Genomic DNA, 22,537 nt, shown 5'->3' with positions numbered 1-22,537 from the left:
GAGACAACTGAGGCAAAGAGAGTTAAATGACTTGCCCAAGGTCACACAGCTAGTACATATTGGAGGTCAGATTTGAACTCAGGAAGATGAATTCCAGGCCTGGCACTATATTCACTGCACAACCTAGCTCTCCTAAATGCCAAATAGAGGACATTATATTTGATCTTGGAAGTAACAGGGAGCCAACAGAAGTTACTGGGCGAGGAGAGTGACATGGTCAGAGCTACGATTTAGGAAAATTATTTTTGCAGGTTAGTAGAAAATGAGTTATAATGAGGAGAAATTTGAGGCAGGAAAACAAAATATGAAGCTATTGCAATAGATGAGGCAAGAAATAAGTGTCTGAATTAATGTGAGAGAAGTAGAAAGATGTTTTGAAGGTAGAAACAATGAGATACTGCAAGTGTGAGACTATCATAAGGAAAAGATAAAAGGTCTCAGGACTGAGCTTTGAGGGGTACCCCGCAGTCAGCAGATCTGACATGGATGTACATGTAACAAAGGAGACAGAGAAAAAGAGGGTCAGACAGATAGGAGAAAGGCAGGGGTTAGTGGGGAGAGAATACGTAATTACACAGTACCTACTATGTGCAGGCACTGTACGAAGCATTTTACAAATGCAGAACCAAGAGGGATCTGTGTCACAAAAGTCTGAGACAGGAGAAGGTGATTCACACCATGAAAGACTACAAAGAGGTCAGGAACAATGAAGACTGAGAAGAGATCCCTGAAAACTTTGGAGAAACGATAAAGTTTCTACCCCTACAAAGTGAGAACAAAACCCTGGTACCATGAGGACCTACTCAAAATAAAGACATTTCAGTAATATCGATTCTGAAAACGCCTGCTCAGCTCTGTCATTTTATCTACAGCAATGTTGGTGTAAAGAAACCTGTTATATAGTTAGCCTTTCTTGAGATAAGTTATCATTTAATTAGTTCAGTCTGAATATAAAAAAATGATTAAATCCTTAAAATTTGAATTATACCTATTTCTTTCAACTTCCATCATTTTATAAACTATCATGTTCATATACTTTCAAGCCCTTGAAAAACAGACTAGCTTTATGAATAGTTCTTAATTCTCCAAAATCTACTGCATGAAACTGATAAGACAATCACTTTGAAAAATAAGCTTAATAATGCTAGATTGATGTTATCAGTCTAAAGCCTACTGATAAGAGTAGTTGAACAGAATAGATGGTATAATCTAAAACTAACCATTTACATGAAAACTGATATTGTCTATAATTAGGTCATTCATTCAAACTCCCTGTGTGATATGTCATTATCTACCTCAAAAATTATTTCTACTAGACCATAAAATGAGTTAATTACATAATTCACATTCATATAATTCTTATTTGTGACTCTAGTGTTCGAGGGATTAAGCTGTGGTAATTTTCAGATTCATCTAAAGAGTAAAAAGGTATCAGTACTCTTTGAGATCACATGTTGCCCTTTGTCAGGTCCTTTTCTGAGACTTTTATATAATTAAGAGAAAGGAAAAAAAATGTACTAAGATATCCCAACATATATTATAACCCACTGAAACAAAACATACTATAACTAGGAAATCATTTTGTACCTGAAAAATGACACACAATATCACAGAAGAGCCCATGATAAAGAGGTCAGAATATTAATTCCATTCTGAAAATTTCTTTCCTGAAAAACTCAACTAATAGATGATTTTCCTTTATGTGATTCTCTTCTCAAGAGTGCTGGGCCCAGAGTCAGATAGACTCATCTTCCTGAATTCAAATCTGGCCTCAGACATCTACCAGCTGTGTGACCCTGGGTAAGTAACTTAACTCTACTTACTTCAGTTTCCTCATCTGAAAAAAAAAATGAGCTGGAGAAGGAAATGGTAAACCACTCCACTACCTTTGCCAGGAAAACCCCAAATGGAGTCACAAAGAGTAAGTAAGACACGACTGAACAACAATAATAATTTAAAGTTTGGGTTTTTTTTTAAATTTCTCACTACTAAAATGCAATTTTGAATATGTTAACATTTCTGCTTTATGTCACATTTTAGTTGCATCACAGAGATAATGAGGCATGGTTGATAGAAAGCTAGGTTTAGACTCTGAAAAATGGCTGTGTTGCCGTGGGGAAAATATTTAACTGCTTCAGCACCTTCAAGCAACTCTCTGAGACTGTTACAAATAAGTTATCCCAAATAGGTCAGTGGAGGGAGCTTCCACACTGATGACATCACAGGTTCAAACCACTCTTAATTCCACCTCCCAAAAATATGGATCACAACATTAGGATTTTATAACACAAAGGAGCAGAAACAATGGGTGATTTCTGGACCCCATTTGCTCAAGTGTTCAATTGTTCAATGTTGTTGCTATTGGGTCAGTTCAGTTATATCCAACTCTTCATGATCTTATTTGGGGTTTTCTTGGCAAAGATACTGGAGTGGTTTGCCATTTCCTTCTCCAGCTCATTTTACAGAGGAGGAAACTGAGGCAAACAGGGTGAAATGACTTGCCCAGGGTCATATAATAAATATAATAAATGTCTGAGGCCAAATTTAATTTGTTACTTTGGTAACCCTATTTGTTTTCTCTTGTCCATGGTTTACGCTGCTCAACAACAAACAAACTTAAATAATTTATGGATATTATGTGTAGATGATGACTTCAAATTTGTTCTCCACTGCTACAGAAACAGTGAATCTGTTATCATCATAAACCAAGGCTATCAGGGTTGAGGAGCACCATATGAAGTCATAATTCTCCCCTAATATTTTTTCTTTCTAAAACTGGATGAGAGAAATTACATTAACTTCTGGGTCCTGGCTCTCTGCCATATTCATCTCAGAGCAAGTAAGTTTTAAAGTTCCATGCATAAAGGTGTTATTAATTATGCCAGAGCCAGAATACCTGTCAGCAAGAAAAAGTACAGCGATATTTATTTGGGGGATTTTATTTGCTTTCAAGTTTCATATTCAAGGCTAGGGTTCTTGAGAGGAAAAGACTGGATAGGTGCCAAAGCCAAGTTCACTGTCTTAATACTTCCCCACAGTACCCACCCAACAGTTTCACCAGTAAATAAACTTAGCACAACAGGCCAGAAAAGATGGAGGACATAGAAACAGAAAAGGAAGTAGACAGAAACATACCCAGGCTAGAATGGAATAATGAATACAGAACCTCCCACCTTGAAGATGAAAATACTGTATTTTACATAAAAAATGGGAAATACTCTCCTGCTTCTAGTTGACTGATGTTCTTGTTTTTAATGTTAAGATACATTTTAAATTTCTTTATTTATATTTGGGTTTTGTATTATCTTTGTTACTAAATGGATTTCTCCCTTCTCCAGAGACCTATAATGCAACAAATAATAAGGAAAGACAGAAAGAGAGAGAGAGACAGAGGAGGGAGGGAGGGAGGGAGGGAGGGAGAGAGAGAGAGAGAGAGAGAGAGAGAGAGAGAGAGAGAGAGAGAGAGAGAGAGAGAGAGAGAGAGAGAGAGAGAGAGAGAGAGAGACAAAGCCCCATGGATTTTCTTTGCTGAAAATTACTGATTCAAAGCAGGTGGTAGAAAAGTATCTGAGAAAAAAAAATTTCTTGGTGATTGAAGAATGTGTGAGAAGGGAAAATTTCAGTAAATATAGCAATATGCAACACAGTTATAATAACAAGCCATATGCAAACCCAGCATTTCCTATTTATGTTTATACAAACTAGACACAAATTAGAGATGACTTATTTAAAGAAATGGGAATAAAGAAGAAAGGCAGAATTTAGAGAATATGAACACATGAAAAATATGGAAGTCAGCAAGTGAGGCCTACTGACAGAACAATCCACTGTTACCTGAGCTTTCCCATATCGAGCTCGTGGACTCTGTGGGTACTTGTGCACTAGTTCTTCAAAGGCATTCATAGCATCCTCAATTTTTCCCTGATGGGGAAGAAGAATTTATTTTAAGTTTCATATGCAATACAGTAAAATGTCACCTTTTTGGAAAGAAGGAGCATACTTGTGATTCCATCAATATAGGGAAATCCCAGGGTCCAAATTCCCTTCATAGATGCACATTGGCAACTCATTAGAGAGATGCCTCAAGCTACAAAGAAATTAAGTGAATTGTTCTGTTAAAATGGCTACTAAGTGTGGGAAGAAGGATTTGAACCCAGGTCTTTATGACTCTAAGACCAACCCTCTGTCCATGTTGCTTTCAAAATTGTTGTTGTTGTTGAGTCGTTTTTCAGTCATGTCTGACTCCTCATGACCTTATTTGGGGTTTTCTTGGCAAAGGTACTGGAATGATTTGCCATTTCCTTCTCCAGTTCATTTTTTTTTTTTTTACAGATAAGAAACTGAGACAAACAGGGTTAAGTGACTTGTTCAGGGTCACATACCTAGGAAGTGTCTGCAGCCAGATTTGAACTCAGGAAGATGAGTCTTCCTGACTCCAGGCCTAGCACTCTATCCAATGCACCATCTAGCTGCCCCATTATTGCATGTTGTCTATTATTGTTATTTAATATGTTTCTCAGAGGCCATGTATGGAAAACTAGTGACTAAACTACAGAGAATTCATAGTCTAGAAGAAACCAGGAAGTAATGATAATACTGTATGGCACATAACCAAGTGATGCTATGAGCATGTTCTGGTTTCGTTTTGGAACACTTAAGGGAATTTTCCTTGGCTAAGAAAGCCTTTTTTAGCCCCATCTTTGTGTCCCTACATCCTCTGCTTACATGAATGACATCATTCCTCTTATTGTGTCCTAACCAGTGTCAAATCTGACGAACACCAAAATTCTGGCTGGAAATAAGCCATGCTGGATATCACTAATCCATAATGTAGGTTTCCTGTTACCTAAAGCGAAATATTAAAATGCGGAAAATAACATTTTATAATCACTGATAGATTTCGTTCATGTTCTCCTTTACCACTTGGTCTGCCTGTTGATGTCAAGGAATTTTGCTGGGTTGATTAAGCATATAATAAAAAATCTGGTGGGGCGGCTAGGTGGCACAGTGGATAAAACCCTGGCCTTGGAGTCAGGAGGACCTGAGTTCAAATCCGGCCTCAGACACTTGATACTTACTAGCTGTGGACCCTAGGCAAGTTACTTAATCCCAATTGCCTCATACACACACACACACACACAAGCAAAAAAAAAATCTGTACTTTAGACAATATTCACATGTCCCAGTACATCAGAGTTGGAAGCAGAGTCCAATCCATGCTTGAACAGGAATCCTTTCTTCAATATCCCCAACAAGTGGTCATCTGCCTCCACTAAAAGCCCACTAGCGACAGTGGAATTCACAGCCTTACCATTATTGGGAAATTTTCTTTTAAAGAGTGAAAATTTCTTTCTTTCTAGCTTTTACCCATCACCAGTTCTATCTCTGGTTGAAAAATATTTATATCCTACTTTATAAGTATTCACAGACTAGAAAGTGAGAAATTCCTTTAATATTGCTGGAAATGTGGTTTCTGCTTTATGAACTTTAAATATAATTATATCAGGGGCAGCTAGGTGGCGCAGTGGGTAGAGCACCAGCCCTGAAGTCAAGAGGACCTGAGTTCAAATCCGACCTCAGACCAAACAATTGACACTTAACTAGCTGTGTGACCCTGGGGAAGTCACTTAACCCCAATTGCCTAAAAGCAAAAAATAAAAATTAAAAAAAATAAATATAATTATATCTAAGAGTTTTATCTAAGAATTTAAAGTTGGACATAAGAACATTAATAAAGACAGAATTAACTCCAAGTGTATCATTTTTAAGAGGGAGATTTATTCCTAAAAACTTGCTTTAAAACCATCTTTTTCATTTAGTGAACTAGTCTCCCAGTGATTTGCTTTAATGTTTCAAACACTTTCCTATGGGAAATATTTTGGGGCCCAAAGGGGAAAATACTGTTTGCTGTTAAAATGTTTTAGATCTTTGAAAAATAAGAAGAATTTTCATAGAATCACCTTTAAAAGTGTGGAGAACCTACTCATTGCTTACTCATAGTGGGCAACACTACAATGCTCCACCATCCTACAAATACAATACGCCCTCAGAAGCCACCCCACAGATAACCAATGGGCAGCAACAGTTAAATAACACTGAGGTCAACTGGATATAAATACAGATTTTCCAAACTCAAGTCCTCCCAGTACTTTAGGAGTTAATGTGATTGAAGTCATAAATACATTCAAAGTCATGTTAGCTAGATGACACAGTGGATAGAGCACTGGATCTGGAGTTAGGAAGACGTGAGTTAAAATCCTATCTCAGACACTGAGATATCTCAAGCTGTGTGACCCCGAGTAAGTCATTTAACCTATGCCTCAGTTTCCTCATCTGGAAAATGGGGATAATAATAGCACCTACCTCCCAAGGTAATTGTGAGGATTAAAATGAGGTGATACCTGGAAAGTGCTTAGTACAGTATCTGGCATGTAGTAGGTTCTGTACAAATGCTTATATCCTTTCTCTCTTTTTATTCATAGAATTTGTCTTTGTTACAGTTTTTCAGTCATTTTCAGTCATGTCTGACTCTTCATGACCCCACATAAAGGTTTTCATAGAAAAGATACTGAAGTGGTTTGCTATTTCCTTCTCTAGATCATTTTACAGATTAGGAAATTGAGGCAAACAGGGTTAAGTGACTTACCCAGGGTCACACAACTAGTAAGTGTCTCAGGCCATATTTGAACTCAGGAAGATGAGTCTTCCTGACTTCAGGCTTGGCACTTTATCTACTGTCCCAAAAGAAGGATTGTCTGGGATTTGGAATGGAGACTTTCTTTACCTACATTAAATCCAAACTACTGTCACTGATGATATTAGTAAAGGGGCACCATAATTACATAATGGTAGCTATTACTTTAAAAAAAAAAGTAAAGTAAAAACACTGCGGCCAGACAAAATACTCAATTCTAAGACTTCTTGAAATATTTCATTTAGCTATTAATCTTTCCCCTTTCTCTTCCCTTTCATATTCTTCCAAGTTTAAAATTAACCAGTAACACTGGGATAATTTAAAGCAAGTAGAATACAGTCACTTGGCTGTTTGGGATTATAGGGCAAATGAGAGTAGTAAGTAGACTTTGGGAGAAGCTAACTGAAGGACCTATTGTCCTCTCAGATTTTCACTTATTTTTACAAAAAAACCCCAACTAAATAGTTATTTAAATATCCATATCTTTTGTGAAAGTTAACTTTTTTTGGACCACCACTTCATTTCTTATATAAGATGTGTGGGAATCCATTCCATGTAATGACAAAAGTCTATTTATTAAAAATAATATATTTTTTTTTTGGCAAGGCAATTGGGGTTAAGTAACTTCCCCAGGGTCACACAGCTAGTAAGTCAAGTGTTTGGTCTGAGACCGGCTTTGAACTCAGGTCCTCCTGACTCCAGGGCTGGTGCTCTATCCACTGCTCCACTTAACCGTAAAAATAATATTCTTAAAAACCTCTTATGACAAATTCAACTATGCCTTCTCTAACCATATTCAAACAACAGGATTAACATTGTACATAATAAACATGACCAAATGAGTTTTTTTTTTAACAAAATGCCACCTTACTGAAATATCCTGATGAACCATCAATGAACAGCTAAATCCCAAATCATAGAAATATAATCTGACTTCAGAAGCCTGGGAACAAGCAGCAACATATTTTTCCCCAGTACTTTATTTGAACCTTAATTGGGTATGAGCTTTATTTCACTGATTAACTAAATTATAGCTTATGTGAATAAATACCACTTGTGCCTATGTTTGAAATTGTGAATCTGAATCTGAATAGAAAATGCTATCTTTATTAACATCGCTAAAAAAATTTAATTAAACTGCCCATAATCTAAGATTAGTGTTTTTCTGAGACAAGATGTATAACTGCACTAATTCTTCCTAGAGGAAAAGTCACTGCCTCAGATTCCCAACTGTAAAATGTAGATAATAATAATACCTATCTCCCAGGTAGGGAAGTATCTCTAAAATAAGATATCTGTAAAGCACTTAGCATAGTTCCTGGCATACAGTAAGCATTTAATAAACGCTTCTTTTCTTCATTATTTTACAGATGAAAAAAGAGTTACAGGTATAAATTGATTTGCCTATGGTATTAGAGTTAATTAGCAATAATTAAAAACAGGTTTTGAACCCATTTCTCCTGCCTCCAAGTTCAGAATTTTTCCCACTACACTATCTTTTCTCATAGCAATTTCATGCCTAGAGAGGAAATAAGAGGTCTATGCAATCTTATAGTTAGTTGGATAAAAAAAATTGAGGCTCCTACTCAGGTCTCACAACCCTCAATCCAGGGTTACTTCTACTATACCACAGAAATTCATATATAACATCATCATCATCATCAACAACAAGAAAAACAAAAAATACATTTCTGAGCTAAACAAGAATGCAAACCTACCTTTTTGCGTAGTTTCTCTGCAGCATCAAGTTCAGATTTAATAGTCTTGTCAAACTTATTTAAAAGTTTAGGTTTCTTTTTCTTAGCTGAAAGGAGATAAAAAAAACACGTTTCTAATTTGAAAGGCCAGTAGTAGTTACTGAGGAGAGAAATCACAGACAAAATTTTAAGAGTTGGCCTATGATACTGATTCTCAACATATTTCATGAGAGTGTGTGTGTCTGTGTGTGTGTGTGTGTGTGTGTGTGTGTGTGTGTGTGTGTGTGTGTGTGTGTTCCATTTGGATCACTGCATTCCAATATAACTGGTTTATTTTGTAATCTCATGAATTTTATTTTATGCATTTAAAAATATTATTCTGAGAAAGGGTCCACAGGCTTCATCAGACTGTCAAAAGAGTCAGTGGCCCCCAGAATATTAAGAACCCAACACTTAGACACTGCACTTAAAAAAACAAGCTCACTCCTAGTTCACCTTCTAAAATGTCCTCACCAGCCAATAAAGGGAAGTGTTTTCCACTAGACTGGGGAACTCTGCATGTAAATCAGGAAATTATTAGGAATAACAGCTCTAGTGAGTCAGGAAGAACTCATGAACTATCAAGAACTATCACGGGTTATTCTTTCAGAGTTTGACTTAACAATCACAAACAATTACATAACCTTAGAGTTGAGCAGAGCCTCAGAAGCCAAATCTAGCCCAAGAGGTCCTGGAATAAGAATCGCCTTACAATATAACCCAACAGTTGGGTTGGCCAGCCAGCCTTTGCTTGAGGACCTGGACTGAAGAGAGGTAGCCTATTTATTCTCCTTTCTAATAGCTCAAATTGATAGCCAGTTATTTTACTAACTAGGACAACTTCATTCAGATGCTGAAATGTGTCCTAATGGAGCCAAATGGATATATTTGTTTCAGAAATTGTACACAACGGCAAACAATCATGTTCAGCAACCCTAGTTTGTGCTAAGAAAGGGGAAAGTAAAGTTTCTAAGCTCACACTATGATTTTCTTAGTTAGGTCCTGAGGGTCAGATGATGAAAGTGGGTTACTTCTTAAAGGACAACATGAAACAGATGAAGCTGCTCAGAATAACTACTGATTTTTAGGATCATAAAATTTAGTGCTAGAAGATCCTTCCAGACCATCGAATCCAATTCCCTAGTTTTACATTTGACACACAGAGAGTCTGCCCTCTCACATCATCAATAAGATCTTCACTAATGGATCAGAGAAAAGAGATACTGCTAATGAAAAATATCTATAAAATGACACATAAGTTTGCAAAGTACTTTACATGATTTCAGCTAAGCCTCTGAACAGCCTTCTGAGGTACTACAGTTATTATCTTCATTTTATTGATAAAGGAAACTGAGACTAGGAGAGATGAAGTGATTGATTTGTCCAAGGTCACACAGCTAGTTAAGTGACCAAGGTGGGAATCAAAGACAGGCCTTTCCTGACTCCAAGTACAGAATTCAATCCATTATACCATCCTACCTCTTCACACATGGTATCATTATCTTTCCCCAAAATATTCCCCCAATCCTACCTTTCCTGTTACTATAGAGGGCAATACTATCCTCCCAGTCTCTCAGGCTCACAACCTAGGAGTCATCCTGCATTTCTCACTATCTCTCACTGCCCCATCTCCAAGCTGTTGCCAAGGCCTATCAACACCTCTGTAACATTTCTGCAACTATACCTTTCCAACATCTCCCAAATAAGTTCCTTTCTCTCTCCTCTGACATTGCCACCATTCTAAGGCAGGTCCTCATAACCTCAAGCCTGGACTACTGCACTAGTGGTGGGAGGGTGTGCCTGTCTTAGGTCTCTCCCCACTATAATTCTTCCCCCAGCCACTAAAGTAATTTTCCTAAAGCATAGATCCAACCATGTCACCTCCCTACTCAATAAATTCCACTGGATCTCTATTGCCTTCAGAATTAAACACAAAATCTTCCATTTGGTTTTCAAAGCCCTAGCCTACGTTTTCAGTGTTATGCCTTACTCACTGACACATGTTGTTTGATCCAGAGAGCCTGGCCTCCTGGCCCACTCTACAAACAAGGTATTCCCTCTGCCTATTCTCCATTCCTGGAACACTTTCCTTCCACATCTCTGCCTCCTGAATTCCTTGGCTTCTTTTACATCCCAAACTAAAATATCACCTTCTGTTGGAAGCCTTCTTGTTCGTTATAACCCCTTTTACTTCTAGAGCCTTCTCTCTGTTAATTAATTCCTATTTATTCTGTATATAGTTTGCTTTGTATATATTTTTTGCATATTGTTTCCCCAATTAGAGTGCAAGCTCCTTGATGGCAGGGACTGTCCTTTGCCTCTTTTTGTGTCCCCATCACTTAGCACAATCAATGCCTGATACATAATAGATACTTCATAAAAAGTTTATTGACTGAATTTTGTGAAGTAAGTGCTATTATCATCCCCATTTTAAAAATGAGGGAGCAGAGGCTGGGAAAGATTAAGGGACTTGCTCAGTGTCACACAGCTAGTGTCTGAAGTGGTATCTGAACCCAGGTCTTCCTGACTCCAGGTCCAATGCTCTTTCCTCCATGTCAAGTTTATAAGGTTAGAGATAAAAGTCTTTCCCCTTCTCCCACTGGTGAGTTCCTCCTTGGGACATCATTTTGGGGAATGGTCCAGGCCAATCATCCTTAATTCCTCTCCCTGATCTGCTTCTGACTCTGGACTTTGCCAACACACATCTGTTTTTCAGCATCCTCTTTAGGAGATGTCTTCCCTTTTAGGATGTAAGCTCTCTAAGGGCAGGGCCTGTCTTTCCTTTTTGCTTATATTTGTATCTCCTGGGTCTTAGCACAGTGCCTGGAACATAGTAAGCATTTAAGAAATGTTTGTTGCCTGCCTGCCTTTCCCCGTAACAACCTTGTGATGGAGGTAGTACAAGTACAAATATTCCTATTTTACAGAGATTGACTCAAAGAAATGTACTGGCCTGCCTAGTGTAACAGAACTAGTTTGTGTTGGAGCTGTTATTCAAATTGAGGTATTCTGACCAATATTCTTTCCACTATACCCAAAATACTGAAGTTTATTATGGTGATTTGATCATGACAACTCATTTTTATAGCACCTCACAGCTTGGAAATGCTTTCCTCACAAAAACACTGTGATGTCAGTTTATTTTTAAAAAAGTTTAAGTCATTTAGTTTGCAGAGATATAAATGTGTGTACAAAGAGAGGGAGGCAGAGAGAGAGAGAAAGAGAGAGAAGGAGAGAAAGAAAGAAAGGAGGCTTTAGGGAGAGACAGACAGAGAGACATTAAATGCCTTTAAAGTTTGATCCTAAAGGAGCAAAAATACAGGATTATTTTTCTCTATAAACAAACTTATATTAGTTGCAACTTTTAATATGGGAAGTGTTTTGTCAGAAACTTTGGATCTTATGCCTGACAGCTTTCACTCAGATATACACCAAGCTTGACTTGCAGTTCCCTCTGTTGACATTTAGGCTGACAGACACTTCAGCATAAGCAAAATGATCAAATGGGAGATTCAACTCATTGCTGAGATGACAGACATTAAATCCCACAACTGCAAATCTGTGTATCTCGGGTGAAGTGTCAAGTCAATTCATTCTCCAAATCTTCAGGATATTTGCTAACACATAAAAGAACAAAGAAGCAGTTGAAAACTGTTATGATTTACTATTCTAAACCTCTACCTGCAACAAGCAAATTTTTATATTATACTTTTGGAAAAAATATTAAAAGAATACCAAAATAACTAAATCAGGAAAACACAGCAAGAATACCTATCATTTTAGTTCTTTTTGAAAACCTTCCTAAAACATATTTATCCATTTTTCTGCCTTGATAAGTACAATAGAATGAATATGAATGAATTATTAATAACTTGAAGGTCTTAAGTGCTTTGGGGCCATTATGTTAAATGCTGATTATAATCATACAGTACGGTAGAGGTGTGTGAGTATGGGAAGTATAGACATAATATGATGACCCCCAGACACATCTCAGAAGGTATCTGCTTTTTTTTCTGTAAAAAAAAGATCTTAATGTGTTTTGCTGTTATCCATCTCTTCCCCTTAATGTAAAGTATTGAAAAAATTCCAACTGAGGATTAAAATTAAAATTCAACAACCATTTAGAACCATTGTGTCAGGGAGCTGTAACTACAGCAAGGCCACTGGGGCTTTGAGCTGGGGTGGTTGGTAAATTTGGAGGTCAAGGACAGCACATGGCATACTCCTCTCACTCCTCTCACAAGCTCTTCCATCGCATAATAATTCATTTTCCTGAGGGGGGAAAAATGGTTAAAGAATGTTATCATCCAGACAGTGATATGCAGGGGAATCACTGAGCTAGTTCAAGAGCTGAACAGAATGAAAAGAAAGGCTGGATTTCTTTTGGAGAATATGTGCAGCAATTTTAATGTTGCCATGACATACTCTAAACAAAATTACAACACTAATCTTCTTGTGATACTTCATGGCTATGATCATGGAACACTAACATTTCCAAAGAATCAACATGGTGATGTGCAATGGTGAGATATATATATGTGAAAAGGCTAAATAGCCTATTATCAACGATGAGTGTAATAGAAGAAGTGGCATAAAAGATGCACAGAGTATATATGATTGTAAAAGAAGGTAGACCAGTCATGTGTTAAGATTGAAGGAGATGATAAGCTTAAGGACAGCTCACGTACAGAACTGGCAATCACATGACATTAAAAGACTTAGGGAAAGAATTCCAGCACTTCGGGCATACCTTTTTCTGGAAGATTTATGGAAGTACAAAGAAAATCAGTCAGATATTCAATAAACATTTATTAAGCACTCACTCCATGTCAGGCACTGTGCTAGGTGTTGACAATATAAAGAAAGGAAAAAGCCCCTTTCTCAAGGAGCACAATCTAATGGGGGAGACAACATGCAAACAGCTAAGTACAAGCAATCTATGGGATAAATTGGAAATATTCAATAGAAGGAAGGCTTTAAAATCTCCTGCTGTTGTTGGTGTTGTTGTTGTTGTTTTTAAATTGGAAACTGACAAGATGGAGGGAGTACAAGGATTAATGAAAGAAATTAAACTATGGGAAGTTTAGTATTAACGCAGGATAAAGGGTATGCCATTTAACTCCCTGTGTGAGCCATTTTTCCTATTGGGGCATTTATTTCCTTACATGTGAATATAAAAGGGCTGGAATGATCTCTAAGATTCTTTTCTTACACTCCCCAGACTTTTGGTTAAGATCCATAACCACACTTATTTAGTATTTTTAGTGTTTGGGAGAGTACTAGATAAAGACTGGAAATGATCTTAACCTTAATGAAATACAACTGAATTAAGAAGACAAACATGGTCAAGAAAAATAAGCTCAGATAAATACAATAATTAGCAGAGTGCACTGACGCAAAGTGGCTGTCAATCAGAGATGGAAGAACTAAAAACATCTTCTGGAGGTAATCCAGATTTCACGGAAAGGAGGAACAGAAAAGAAGTGAGGGACACTTGGACAGAGGCATGGTGGTGGCAAAGAGAAATCCCTACACGACAGGTACTAAAATAGCAAACTTAATTGAAAAATTTTGTGGACTCAGCATAGTAAGTGGGAAGAGCTAAAAAAGCAGAATTAGCTGACAGAAAGTTGATGAGGCCATGGTATTCTGAATATAAGATTCAGGTGGGCTTTTTTATTTATTCATTCATTCATTCATTTATTTTTGGGCATACTGTACATAACAGACAATCAGGAGCAACATTAATACTGTATTTGGATTGGTGGAAGGAAAAGAAAATATCTAACTAAATTTATTGCTAGTCCAATTCATGGAAGCCATTTTAATGATGGCTAGGTTGATTTTTACCATCCTACTATTCATCTGAATCTAACTGGTTAATCATCCAAAAAATAATAGGAAAGCATGAGAGACTTGAAAATACCTTTCCATTTGAAATAATACTTGTAAAAGGCCTTTACAAACCTTAAAGCCTCGCTAAGTGAGAGCTAATAAGCTATTACAATTACAAGTAGAGATTGCAGCTTATTCACAACATCTTCCCTAGTGACACTGGCCTTCTTTCTGTTCCTCTAACAGGATACTTCATATCCAGATTGCAGGCATTTCACCTGGCTGTTCCCCATGAGTCAAATGCTTTCCTTTCTCATCTCTGCCTCCTGGCTTCCCTGACTTCCAAACTAAAATCCCACCAACTATAGGAAGCCTTTTTTGAACCCTCTTAATTCTAGTGCCTTCCTTCTGTCGAATATTTCCAATTTATCCCGTAGATTGCTTGTACTTAGCTGTTTGCATGTTGTCTCCTCCACTAGATTGAGCTCCTTGAGAACAGGGGTTGTCTTTTTTCCTTTCTTTATGTCGCCAGCACTTAGCACAGTCTTTACAATCTTTACTATCATTATTAGTAGTGAGGGGAAAAAATGGGTTCAGCTATCAAGGAGCTCCCATTCTAATTTTATTAGTTTGTTAATTGGCTAATGTTATTAATAGTTAACTATTAGAATAGCTGCTTGATAAATGCTTTTTCCTTCCTTCACTCTTTCAAGTGCTTACTATACCCAGGCTCTGTGCTCAACACTGTAGATAAAAGGAAAGGGAAAAGCATTATATGCCAAGCCCTGTACTAAGTGCTTTATAAATATTATCTCATTGACCTTCATAACAACCTTGGGAAGTAGGTGGTATTATCTCCATTAACAGTTGAGGAAACTGAGGCAGCTAAATTAAGTGACTTGTCTTACTGGTCATATGGACAGTACATATCTTAAGTGTCTGAGGCAGTACTTGAACTCAGACCTCCTGGGCTCCAGGTCCAGTGCTGTCTTTACTTTACCACCTAGCTGCCATTAAATAAATATTTGTGGACTGACTAACTTTATATATAGCTGTAAGGTTTGCAAAATCTATTAAATACATTATCTCATTCGAGCCTAACAGCAATCACGTAAGGAAGGTGCTGTTATTCACCCCATTTTATTTTATTTTTTTAGGCAATTGGGTTTAAGTGACTTGCCCAGGGTCACACAGCTAGTAAGTGTCAAGTGTCTGAGGCCAGATTTGAACTCAGGTCCTCCTGACTTCAGGGCCGGTGCTCTATCCACTGTGCCACCTAGCTGCCCCTATTCACCCCATTTTTACTGATGAAGAAACCGAGGCAAACAGGTTAAGTGACTTGCCCAGGGTCAAACAGATACTAAGTGCCTGAGACTGGATTTGAACTCAGAACCTCCTGACTCCAGGACTGGTACTCTATCCACTGTGCCACCCAGCTCACATCTTTCTTAAACTTTATCTTTCCCAAGCTAAAAATCCAAAGTTATTTCAACTGATTCTCATACAGCATGATTTCTGGTCCCCTCACCTCACCAACCTGGCCACCTTTTCCTGGACACATGTCAGCTTGCTAATGTCCTCCTTAAAATACTGGCCCAGAACCAGGTACAATCTTCCACGGGTGGGGTCACTCCAGTTGAGCACAGCAGAACAGTCACCCCCCTCTTTGGGCATCAGGCCTTGCAAGGCAGACTAAGACCACATTCACCCTTTTGGTTGCTATGTCAACTGGCCGATTCACAAGGAGCCTGGAAACCACCAAAACATGACATCTTTTTCACAGGAACTACTGCCTAACCATGTCTTTTCCATGTTTTATTTTTTATAACTTACAGGATGGAGGACCTTACATTTATCCCTGTTACATTTCATCTTACTAGATTCAGCTACATTATTGGAGCCTCTCTGGATCCAAATTCTGTCCTCCAACTATTAGTTCTCCCTTTCCTGGTCACCTGTAAATTCAGTAAGGAAGTCATTGATGCATTTATCTAAACCACTGACAGTATGTTGAAGAGAAAAGAGCCAAGGCCAGAGCACTGTGTGAGACACAGTCAAGAATTCACTGGGGAACATTTGGGGGGGGGTGTTAAAATTTTCTCTGCCATCTACCAGTAACAAGCATATTGTTCTGACGCTGGCTACGGGTGGTTGAAAGGTAGCAAGGCAAATGTTAATCATCTATTAGGCTTGTCTAAAAGCCCCTCCCCTCCAACTTAGAATTATCAGGCTTTAAGTTGGGGATGAGGAGGTGGGAATGGGGGGTTTAAGCAGTATGGTGCAATAGAAAGCACAGTTAGATTCAGAAAACACAGGATTGAGACTTGACTCTTAACACCTACTGGCTGTTATCCTTAGCATGAACCTCAGTTTCCTCATCTGTGAAATGAGATTATCAATATTTGCACTAGCTCTCCAAATTTGTTGTGAGGAAACCAGTTTAAAAAAAATGGGGTTTACTATGTGCCAAGCAATAGTGGTAGGCAAAGACAAAGGTGAAACAGTCAATGCCCTCATGGAGCTGAATGGGATGTCCCAGTGAAGACTCCTCAGTGTAATTAAGGTTTGGGGTAAGGCTGAGTGGGATGAGGGGTCCCATGAAGACGTCTTAGAAGAATAAATAGAAACTGTATTAGACTCAAGGCAGGTGTAGCAGCCCGATAGGCCTAAGTTTCAATTTAATGGAAATACTGAGTTACAGGAATCCAGCCCCAAGTACCTACCCCTTTTATTCCATTGTTATCTCAGTATTCAAAGTTTACCGAGTCTGAAACTCCTGAAACCCCTCCTTTGTATCATGTGGTTATATCTATTGCTATATTTCGGTCATGGTGACCTTGCCACAACAGCACAGTGTCTACCTTGAATGCACCTTTTTAATTGTTTCTTTGGCAACACTTCAGTAAACTAAGGGGCTAAATACAGATATGTATATAGTTTCTTTTGTTTTGTTTTCTCTTCTATAGATTATGAGCCAAACATTGGCCAGTTGGTGGGAGGGGGCTTTACCTGTTAGGGTTATTTAATCTGGTTCTTTGCTTCTGTAATCTGTCTCCCCTCATCAGAGCTTACTGGTGGAGGGACACCCCATTCTCGAGAATAGCAAATAAAAATTAACTTTCTGTTTCTCCTTGAAAAACCTCTAAGTGTGTTTTTTAATTTGAGTCGCATCCCACACAGAGCTTACATTCTGATAGGAGAGAGATGAGAAAATTTAATATTATAATGAGGATTATATTAATAAGTAATTATTAATTTGTGATCTACCTTTTTCCTTTCACTTCTATTAAAACCCAAAGGCAGTTAGCCTCTGGAGGGCATAGCTGAATGATGAGATTTGCTCCTGGTTCCTCAAGATACATACATGCTCCCAGGGCTGGACCCCACCCAAGTGGGAGACCTAATTTCTGTCTAGAGCATAAAAAGAATCCAGTCTGGGTAAGCCTTTGCCTGGGGAAAGAATTGCCTTTCCTTGATCCCCTCCATCAAAGTTTAGGGGCACCCAGATCACAAAGGAGAAAACTAGCCAGAGAGGTCCGAATGGAAATGGCTTCTCCTGCCCAGATGTTTTGAGGCTGCTGAGTCTCATGATCAAGCCTCACAAAAAAGACTTTTAGCCCACCCCCTGGTTAAATGTCCACCAATCAGGACTGATTTTTCACTTGTCAGGGAAGAAGGGATTTAAGGTGTTTCAGGTCTCCCTTGGCATCTCTGGTTACCAAGAGAAACCACTGACCATCAATTTACTGATTTCCAGGCCAGCCTAATCAATAAATTGATTATTAATTACCCAGAAACTCAGTCTTTTGGGGTTTTCATTCATCACAGAAGACTATATGTACATGACTAAGTATAGAATATATATATAGGATAGATACAATAATATATATTAATATATATAATATATATGTACATACATATATATATATATATTAATATATATATATATGTAATATATGTAACAATATACACATTTGGGGAGGAGTCCCAGATGCTAGAGAGACCACAAAATGCTTCATGAATGAAGTGGTGCTTGAGCTGAATGCTGAAGGAAACCAGTGACTCCAAGAGGAGGAGGTGCCCAGGAAGTGGATTTCTTCACCCAAGGGACACGCAGTGCAAAGCATAGAAGGGAAATGGAGAGGAGTAGTGTGTGTGGAATATTTGAATAGGCTAGTGTGGTTGGAATGAAGATTACGAAGAGGGAAGTAAAGTGTCAGAAGACTGGAAAGGCAAGAATAGGCTAAAATGTCAAGTTCTTTACATGCCAAACAGATGATTTTACTTTGGCTTCTGAAGGAAAGAGGGAGCCACTGGAGTGGGGATACTGAGGGGGGAATGGGAGGGGTTATATGGTCAGGCTTGTTTTTTTTAAAAAATCACATTGGGAGCAATATAGAAGATGGACTTCAGGCCTCTCAGCTCTTGCTGCACTTGTCCTCTGAGGGCAGAGGAAGAGGGAAGTTGGTAGGGAATGCTACTTCTTTCTCCTGCTGTGCCAAGTTCAACTTTTATCTTTTGCCATATTCTTTTCCTGCTTAATCTCCAGCCTTTGGATGAAGGAGCGGGGCCTCCCATCTGGCTGACCATCATGTACCTTCCTTCTCATATTGCACTTGCCTCCAGCCTAATCTCCTAACTGTTGGATAGCAGAATGGTGCCCTCCTCTAAATGATGAACATTCTCACACTTAGCTATACCCTTCACATCTCATTGACTGAACTCCTGTAGATCATCATCTGAATCCCATTTCTCATCCCCTACCAACCAATTCTTTATTCACATCCCCCTCAGTCCTTACACCCCAAAGTTTCAACCTAACTCCACCAAATCCTTCCACTGTGCTCTCTGAAATGCCTGTTCACAGGCAACAACTTTCCTTTCATTTTATATCTTTTAATTTCTCACTTCTTCTATCTACTGGCTCTTATTGAAACCTGGCTTCCCTTAGCAACACAGTCTCCTTGCATGCCCCTTCTCTCATCCTTCTCTGTTCACTGGTTGAGGCAGAGGAGTTAGAATACTTCTTGTTCCCCAGTGACACTTCCAGTTTCTTCTCTTTCCTGCATCACTCAGTAACCTCTCTTCCTCTGAAGTTCATGCTATTAATCTCTACTTCCCAAAAAAATTCCTGGTAGATTGTTATTTACAGACCCACACCCACCCCAGCTGACTCCTCTTCCTTCTTCAATGAGTTCAGTACTTGGCTCACAAGTTTTCTCTCCTCCCCAACTCCTGCCCTAATACAATGGGACTTTAACTTATATATTATCTCTCCCTCTAATACCCTAACCACTCAGTTCCTTAACCTATTCACTTCCCATGAGCTACTCTTCTACCCCACCTCAGCCACACACAGTAATGGTCATACCCTTAATCTTGCCATCACCCAAAATTGAACTATTTCTATGTTCAAGAATTCCAAAATCCCCTTTTGGCTTTTCACCTCTTCCTCTATCTTCTCTTATAAAACCCTAAGCTTTGTCTTCACCATGTCCTCCAATCCCTTGGAGTTCTCTCCCAGGCTATCTCCCTTGCACTAGACAATCTCTCTTCTTCTCTCCATCTTGACCCCTTAGTAAGCCAATTCAACTCTACACTGTTCTTCTCTCTTGAATCTCTAGCCCTCTTATCTGATTACTCCCAACCAAGCCTCAGCCCTAAATCACTTCCACCATTCAATGCCTTCACTTCCACAAATATACTGTTAAATGAAGGTGGAGTAAATCACACAACTATCCCAAATGGACTGGGTTCACTACAAATTTATGTTATACCACCTCAACTTGGCTCTCACTACTGCTAAGCAATCCTATTATACCTCCTTTATCAACTCACTATCCCATTCTTCACAGTGGGCTCTTCCAAACCTTTTCATCCCTCCTCAAACTCACATGGCTCCCCTTACCCCAGATAAGAACTGTCTCATATTTCACAGAAAAAAAGAGGCCTTTTGCCATGAACTTCCCCTCCTCTTCTCCCCCTCAACTCCTATCACTCATATACTTTCTGTCACTATCTCTTGTTTCACCCCTATCTCACATGATGAAGCCTTACTTCTTATCAATGTTAACCCTTACTTGTTCAAGTGATCCCATTCCATCCTGTCTTCTCCAACAGATTGCCCTATTATCCTTGATATCCTCTTCTCTCTAGGTTTTTGGGACTCTCTACTGGTTGTCCTCTTACCATATCTGACCACCTCTCCATCTCTTTTGCTGGATTCTATTCCAGATCATGTCCTCTAATCATATGTATTCCTCAGGGTTCTGTTCTGGGCCCTCTTCTCTTCTCCCTCTATATTACTTCACTTGGCGATCTTATCAGCTTCCATGGCTGTCCTTCTGCAGATGATTCTCAAATCTACCTATACTGCTCCAAACTCTCAGTTGACCTCCAATCTTGTATCTCCGACTGTCTTTCAGTCATCTTGAACAGGATATGCAATAGGCATCTAAAACTCAATATATCTAAAACAGAACTCATTGTCTTTCCCCCTACAACCTCCCCCTGACCCCTACACTCCCTGTAGAAGGCAACACAATCCTCTCAATCCTTCAGGTTCACAACCTAGTAGTCATACTGGACTCTTCACCATCTCTCAGCTTCCATATCCAAGCTATTGCCAAGGCCTGTAGATTCCACCTTTGCAAATCTCTTTATGCCCCCTTCTCTTCTCCGACACTCCACCACTTTAGAGCAAGCCCTCATCACCTCATGCCTGGACTATTATAATAGCCTGCTAGTGGGTGTACATGCCTCAAACTTCCTGCTGGTCATTTTCCATTCAGCCATTAAATTTTTTCCTAAAGTGCAGGTCCTTATTGTGTCATCCCCCATACTCCCTATTGCCTCCAGGATCAAATACAAAATTTTATATTTGGCATTCAAGGTCCTTTACGAACTAGCCCTATCCCACCTTTCCAGTCTTCTTACACCTTACTCCCAACATGCATTCTTCGATCCAATAATATTAGCCTCCTGACTGTTCCATAAACAAGGCACTCTATCTCTCAGCTCTAGGCATTTTTTCTGACTGTCCCCCATGACTGCAATTTAAATGGACAGGAATGGGTGAATTTAAATCAGGTGATCATTACATACACTACTGTGAGCAAGAATCCCCACTAGAAGAAATGGAGTAGCCCTCATAGTCAATAAAAGGTGAGAAAAGCAGTACTGGGGTATAATCTCAAAAATGACTGAATGATATCTATTCAAATCCAAGGCAAACACTATATCATTACAGTAATACAAGTCTATGCTCCAACCACTGATGCTAAAGAGGTCAAGGTTGCTCAATTCTATGAAGACCTATAGCATATTCTAAAAACAACACCAAGAAAAAGATGTCACATCCATCATAGAGGATTAGAATGCTAAAGTAGGAAATCAAAATATAATTGGAATAACAGGCAAGTTTGGCCTTGGAGTATGAAATGAAGGTGAGCAGAAACTAATAGAGTTTTGTTAAGATAACTTTCTGGTCACAGGCAATACTCTTTTTCAACATACTAAAAGGTGGCTTTACACATGGACATCACCAGATGGTCAATATCAGAGTCAGATTGATTACTTTGCAACCAAAGGTGGAGAAACTCTATACAGTCAGTTAAAATGGTTTTGTTTTTTGGAGCTCAGATTATGAGTTTCTTATTGCACAACTCAGACTTAAATGGAAGAAAGTAGAGAAAACCATCAGATCATACAGGTATGACTTAAATAACATCCCTTATGAATATAAAGTAGAGATTATGAATAGATTTAAGGGATTAGGTCTGGTAGATAGAATGCCTGAAAAGCTATAAACAGAGGTTCATATTATTGGATGGGAGGCAGCAACAACAACAAAAAAAAGAAGAGCAAGAAAACAAAACATCTGTCTGATGAGGCTTTACAAATAGCTGAGGAAAGAAGGAAAGGAAGGATAAAGAAGAAAGGGGAAGATGTATCCAACTAAACACAGAATTCCAGAGAATAGCAAGGAAAGTTAAAAAGGTTTTCTTAAATGAGTAATGCAAAGAAATAAAAGAAAACAATAGAATGGGAAAGACAAACGATCTTTTCAAGAATATTAGAGATATCAAGAAACATTCCATGCAAAAATGGGCATGATAAAAGACAAAAATGGTAGGGGCTTAATAGAAGTAGAAGAGACTAAGAAGAGATGGCAAGAATATATAGAAGAACTATATAAGAAAGATCTTAATATTGCTGATAACCAGGATGGTGTAATTACTAATCTAGAGCTATACATTCTGGAGTCAAGTGG

General features: G+C 38.5%; 1 protein-coding gene across 5 annotated transcripts in view; it reads right to left on the bottom strand.

The window, feature by feature from the left end:
* ASPH (aspartate beta-hydroxylase) overlaps window positions 1-22,537 on the bottom strand; it is a 257,979-nt gene that overhangs the window by 74,937 nt on the left and 160,505 nt on the right. For all 5 annotated transcript variants that reach the window (XM_078153392.1, XM_078153393.1, XM_078153394.1 and 2 more), the window contains 2 exons: window positions 8,413-8,498; window positions 3,835-3,921 (listed from right to left, as the gene is read on the bottom strand). In XM_078153392.1, the coding sequence (XP_078009518.1) occupies window positions 3,835-3,921; window positions 8,413-8,498 (173 nt within the window). The remainder of the gene's footprint in view (window positions 1-3,834; window positions 3,922-8,412; window positions 8,499-22,537) is intronic.

The sequence above is a fragment of the Phascolarctos cinereus genome, unplaced genomic scaffold (assembly GCF_003287225.1).
Source record: "Phascolarctos cinereus isolate Bilbo 61053 unplaced genomic scaffold, phaCin_HiC Scaffold_4;HRSCAF=312, whole genome shotgun sequence".
Taxonomy (NCBI): Eukaryota; Metazoa; Chordata; class Mammalia; order Diprotodontia; family Phascolarctidae; genus Phascolarctos; species Phascolarctos cinereus.
Note: the sequence above shows the minus strand (reverse complement) of the source record. Positions and strands in the feature narration are given on the sequence as shown.